Genomic DNA, 6,727 nt, shown 5'->3' with positions numbered 1-6,727 from the left:
GTACCTGAGATATTCAAACACCAGTTGGTTTGGTACATTTTCACTAACTTGAGTTTAACAACATTTACTAAGTTCTTATTGGTTAAACCAGCATCAGAAATACCTAAATGCTTAAAACAATGTTGTACACAAGAAACCCAGCAAACTTTATTATCCGTAAATAATGTTTGACTTTCAATAAAGGCAGCAGATAGTAATTTGCTAACATTTCCACATAGCAGTCTTTGATAAAACTTAACATAACTACATATTACATCAATAAATAGTGGATACCGTCCTAGTTCACCGCATACTGCTTCATTTGATGTTTTTTTGTGTACACCCAGATTATTTTTAAAACTTTCATATGCATCTTATCACAGGACATATTTCCAAAGGATTTCAACAACACATAATCTGTTTTTTTAACAATAGAACTACTAATATTTGGTATACCCCAAATCTCACAACCATACAGAAGAATGGGATTAATATTATGATCAAAAAGATGGATGATAGTGTCAACATTTTGGTGTAGCTGACCAAAAAACCTAACTAATCTTAAAACTCAATTATGAATTTCTTGAAATATTTTTGACTCATGTGGAAGCATGCAGCTTTAAGTCAAGTTTTGGCTACGCAGTTTATGGCTCTCATGGCATTGATACAGACTAATTTATTTCTGTTGACAAGTTAAAGTCAGTTAACTCAAGTTGACACTTACAGGTGTTATTGAACAAAATAATCACTGTCATCAATTTTGCCTGCGTAAAATGATATTTATTATGCATTACATTGTCAATGTTAGACAAGTTACTAAATACAATCATTAAGTGTGGATGTACATCATATGGTAAACGTTGCTGCAATGGATCGATTAGGAGGAACATGTTTAATATAGAATTCTTGTCTGAATGCAAGTGTGGTATTGCTTTGGAAATTGTACATTATATATATTGTTAATTTTAAACATGTAAAACCTACCATCTTATTTCAGTTATTTAATAATTATAACGTTTTCGACTAAATATACTATGATTTTTTAATTATGTCATAAGCAAGTTAAATGTAAATCCACGTGAATTATGTAGAAAACTCAACCTTTAAACTTTTAATCACATTGAAATTAATAAAGAGAGTATGGATTTGTAATCATTAAAACATAAAAAAATGTAGAAAACTTTCGATTTGAACAGAATGTTGCGTTTCGTTCTATTTACTGCATTTGGACGTCAAATGTCTAATGTTTGCAAACCTAAAGAGTACTACCAATGACTGTAATTTAAAATATGTTTAGTTTAAGAAATACAGCCTCAATGGAAAGATATTCATTGATTCAGAGTGACTTGAATGACACATTATTAGCTTATTTGTAACATCCTGACAATCATTTTGAAGACTATTTGGGCAATATCAATAATACAATTATGCTTCCCAAATATGACCTAAATTTTGCATTTCTGGTCGATGTAGCGTGCAAATTAATGATAAGATTGCTAAAACTTGATCACAAAAACAATGAGAAGCACAGTATTTAATCGCCAGAGCTATTATTAAATATTAAAAGACCGCTATTATTTCGTTCTGCAAAACAATAATGAATGCTGAACGAAATTATTTGTATCGGTACAGTGTGTTCGATCCCTTCTACGACAATACTTTGTTTAAGCCCTTACAGATGAGCTTTTGTCGCCAGTTAAGCTTCCAGCTAGCTTGCAGTTAAGTGCAGTCTGGCCAGCCTCTGTACTGTCAGTGTGTGCAAGTACGATTGTGACTACTTGTATATGTCAATATTTTTCAAAATGGCCTAGACTAGTCAACGATATAATGTTCTTGTTTTTTACTTTTGTTAACCCTTGTGTGACGTTTAAATCGAAGATATGATATATTTGTCTCGCTATCAAACAGGCATTATCCGAAAATGTCAGTGATAACTTGTGAGCCTTTTTAATGTTTTACTCGACAACTGATCAATTGCAACCCATTAAAAAGGTAATAAAAGTAGTTTTCGCATGCTAACTATTTTGTGTCGATTGATCACATAAACGTAAGCGCAGATTAAACATTCATCTAACGTAAACAATAAAACACTAATCGATTTGTTCTATATATCAAAACGTGAGTGCAGTTGTACAGATTAAAACTTCAAACTACCATTTACATCAACAGAGGTTCAAGTTGAAATGTTTTGAAGATACTTCCACTCAGATAATGTACGGTGAACAAGTCTTTTATTTCGAAAATTTACTATTGGCACATAACCTTAACAAACTTAGAGGATCTTGTTTTTATATTTTAATGAATTTCCAAAAAACACAATTTCTGATAGTTTTGCATTCATTTGAAAAGCTTTTGAAATAAGTCTTAACTACGATCTTCCAATTATTTTAATCTACCAAATCGTTAATATCTGTTTATATTGTTACTGTTATCTGTGACCATATGTAAGACTTTTACATATGATTTGAAAATGATAGTTTCCCGTATTTAGATTTGACGGATATTGTAGATCTACAAAATATACAGAAACAAAGAAAAAATGGAAAACATGAATAATGGAAACAAAACTAAATTTAACCAACTTTTCTGACTGTTTTTATTACAGTCTTTTTTTTTTCGACATTTTAAACACATTGGAAGAGATTTTTAAGTATCATATTGAGTCAAATGTATCAATAAGTCTTATTTAATATTTCATAGACGATTTTATGTAGGTTATCTGCACTACGGTTACCGCATTGTCTGTCGGGCGTGCTCTTGGATTGTTGGAATGGCTTGGGTTTACTTATTGTGTTGACCGGGAAAGTAACCATGATAGAAAAATCATATTAAGATGGTTCAATGTTTCTGTGGTTACATATTGTGACGACAGGGAAGTGTTTTTATTTTTGCCTATCATATTAAAGAGAAACAACATCAATTTGACAACACTCGGCAATTTGATTTATACTCTGGGGATACGCCCCTCGTACAAATAAGATAGCCTCTTGTTACCATGGTCTTTTATTACTAAATTAAATATGATATGTGTTCAAGCTATTCAAATTAGTTCCTTATATTTTCAGAAAGCAAATATGTCTTGACGCAAAAGTAATTAAAAGCTAATTGAGAAAATTGATCAAAACTATTGTTAGAATAAACGCATATGATGCAGGTATAAAATATAGTGATTTTTAACGAGGGTTGTTGAGAAATTATGTACAATATCAATACTGTTGCATTTTGATGTGTCAGTCTACAATTGTTTTATGTATAAGTTATGAAAAGTAAATGAAACCACTTTTTGTAACTTCATTGTTTCAGTTTTTGTTTTCAAAGTAAAAATAAATAGTTTAATCTTACAGATGATCTGTATAAAATATTGCAGTTTATAAATATTTGTCTTTTTTTATATAAAATCCCTTTATGATTCAATATTTGATTAAGAACTCTTTGAACAATCCTCGTATAGACGTATAGGTACATTCAAGCACCAAATATGGTATCCTCTTTCGTTAACGCAATAACATACGTAAAGTTCAAGCAAGGTGTCTGCGTAGTTGTAGGGTCTATATTTTTATATATTTTCGTTTAATTAACCAGCAACTACTATCTAGATAAGCAATATTGTATTTCTAATTTAATGAATATTTTTATGATATAATGTTCCAATGTCATCCTATTTTTGTCAATATGATTGATTAATGTGTTGATGTAATGTACTTATGTTGTTTTGTTGTCAATAGTTTTGCTGATAAATCAGTTAGACTGACCATGATAAATGATATATTTACATGTAAACGGCTGTAGTATATTATAAAAGAAAGATGAATTTATGTCCATGACAAAATATCAGAATGAGAGGAAAATATTATGAATTATTACTGAGACTGTTATTATGCATTAAAATTTTTGATTTTATTTTTTATTATTCATTTTTATTCAATTTTTTATTTTGCTTTTATTTCTTAAGGTACACTTTAATGTCGGTAATATGTTATAACAGAAGGCATAAGAACAAATACAGATAGGAAGATCTAAGTTAACCAATCTATGATAATCGCTTTAACAAGATAATTAATCCTATTTCAGACCTTTCGATAGTAAATGTTACAAAAGAAATTTTAACACTATCAGTAACCATAAGCTGATTTGTCTTGAACTTACAGGGTTTCAGTTAATACTTTTATTAACAAGTAAACATTGTTTCATTGGATGATTCCAAATTTCGTTACACGAAATTAAAATTGATTGGTTAAAATTCCCTAAGGGAATTAAGGGTCACATGATGTACAGTAAAATTGATTGGTCTATTATTGTTATGGAAGTTGTTGTTCTAAAGTCCTTTCCTCTGAAGAGCCATAGATTGTATGACTCTGGTTTGAAATAGTTTAAAAAATAGTTTGAAAATAAATTGAGGAAAAAGGACATCTTTTTGTATTTTAGGTAAGTCAAATATTTTAAGTTAATGTTAAGAGAATGTTGTACTTTGTAATTTTTGGGTGTTATAACTTATGTTCTGACTTAAATGTATATGTAATTGTTTTAACTACATGTAGAAGTTATTTAATATATTACTTTCTTAGATAATAACTTAAGATTTGTTATTGGTAGCACTTGGCGTAATTGTTTAAACTTTTCGTTCAACTAGTCGTTTCGTTTAATTTGACCAGTTGGCATAATTTAATAGAAAAGTAAACATGGCGCTTTCTGTCAGTAGAATTTATTTCCGGAAACTTTATATTGTTATTATTTGGTGAGAACTTAAGTTTTAATCTTTATTATATGTTAGAAGGCAAGATGATAATAATTGGGAATGAAAACATGTAATAGATTATGAAATCATCATCTTTTGTTTAATATAATCAAGTTAAAATGGCATGTTGAATGAAAATTATTGAATTCTACTTTCACTTTGTTTAGATAATTTGTATGTGTAATATAATTCTATTATAATTTCAATCTTTAATATCTGTTTATGCTATTCTATATATGGATATATAAATTGTATGACTCTGGATTGAAATAGTTTAAAAAATAGTTTGAAAATAAATTGAGGAAAAAGGACATCTTTTTGTATTTTAGTTGTACAAGAATTCCCCTAGTACCAAAGCAGAACACTTGGTGGGGTAGTGGATGATTCCGACCTCTCAAATTAGCAAGCGAGTAACCAGTAAAATCAGCAAGCGAGTAACAAATGCCACTTTCGTCTAGACCGTCAAATTATAGTTTGAGAAGTGTACAAACTCCGCCTACTGAGCCAGAACAGCCACAAGACCTTGGTTTGCCAACATCAACAACACGTGAACCTGGTTTTTTTCCAATGGCAGGTGCATTTAGGATGGAGGATTTTTACGGGGATGGGACACAGGATATTGTCCGTTATCTGAGACGATTCGATGAATACGTTAGAGCAACGGCTCTTAAAGATGAACAGGCTGTCGCATCACTTGCCTGGCATTTGAAAGGCTTGGCAAGATTATGGTATGAATCGCAAAACATAAGACCAGAAAGAATAAATGAACTGAAAGATATGTTGGTTGCAAAATTCAAAATTGAAAAAGAAGCAAGTCTAGATATTTACACTATGAAACAGTCACCTGGTGAGACTTTGAACCAGTTTTTAAATAGGCTTGAACAAGCTACATACATCAACAACATTCCTGAAAATGTACAAGTTCAAATCGCACTTAAAGGTATGGAAGGGATGGTTGGCCAGGCAATGGGGGCGCACGCTCCAAAAACATTACAAGAAGTTCGAAATTTGGCTGCCAGGATGGGGGATATCCATGGAAACATAGGTGATCGTGCCCAGATTAATGTGACAGAAACTTCTAAACTTGAACAGACAGTTGAGCAGTTGGTAGCAGCTGTAACAAAGTTGACAACAGAAAAGAACCGTGAAGGAAACAATGAAGACAGACACTATAAGAATAAACAACAACAGGCTGTTCCGTCATGTCATCGTTGTGGAGGTAGGTGCTATTCTGCTAATTCTTGTAGAGCAATGGGCAAAACATGCTATAAATGTAATAAATTGAACCATTTCGGCAATAAATGTAGAAGTTCAAAATTCGGGCATAACAATAATAGTTCTTTTAACAAAAAGTCTTGGAACCAGTCAAATAATACACAATAGGGGTGCGTGCCTGTCTGCAGGTCACAGCCAGTAGATAGGCATAACAGTATAGTTTACAAGCAAATTGATAACAACTTAAACAGTGCTAAAACTAAGGGAAAACAAACAAGATTTTATGAAAGAAAGTCTGATAGTGCTCATGTGTCATATATTGATCCAAAATTTTCAACTATAATGACTAGAAACACAGTCTCTGTTAGTATCAATAACACAAATACTAGATTTACCTGATCATATTGCTATTACTTATGATCTACAATATTACACAACTTTTGGAAATCTGGAACTTCAAAAATGCAAGTTTAATAAAATTGTGCAGTGTGATTTTAATAAAATTCTAATGCCTGCTATTAAGAAATCTTGTGAATTCTCCTTGTTTAAAAATGACAAAATTTTAATCAAAGAAAATTGTAATTTTAGATTTTTGCTGAATCATATTTCTAATGATGTTGTTCTGCTATCTAAAGATTCTATATTAGTTTATAATGTTGATGTCCTTGAATATGATTGTAAAACTGGAAAGAAAATGGTTAAAGGTTGCAAATTTTGTACCATGAATGTGCCATGTGATTGTTCAGTTTCTACAAGTCATACATTTTTACCTGCAAGATTGACAGACTGCTATGAAAA

The 6,727-nt window shown here is 30.8% G+C and overlaps 1 protein-coding gene across 1 annotated transcript; it reads left to right on the top strand.

Annotated features, from left to right (window-relative positions):
• The first annotated feature begins 3,853 nt into the window (after positions 1-3,853).
• On the top strand, positions 3,854-6,311 carry LOC132756448 (uncharacterized). Its single transcript, XM_060747521.1, has 2 exons — positions 3,854-4,714; positions 5,044-6,311. Exon 2 carries the CDS (start codon positions 5,156-5,158, stop codon positions 6,095-6,097), a length of 942 nt encoding a protein of 313 aa, XP_060603504.1. The 5' UTR covers positions 3,854-4,714; positions 5,044-5,155; the 3' UTR covers positions 6,098-6,311.
• The last annotated feature ends 416 nt before the right edge of the window (positions 6,312-6,727 follow it).

This window comes from Ruditapes philippinarum, unplaced genomic scaffold (genome assembly GCF_026571515.1).
Source record: "Ruditapes philippinarum isolate M1 unplaced genomic scaffold, ASM2657151v2 ctg5088_1_1_1_1, whole genome shotgun sequence".
Classification (NCBI taxonomy): Eukaryota; Metazoa; Mollusca; class Bivalvia; order Venerida; family Veneridae; genus Ruditapes; species Ruditapes philippinarum.
Note: the sequence above shows the minus strand (reverse complement) of the source record. Positions and strands in the feature narration are given on the sequence as shown.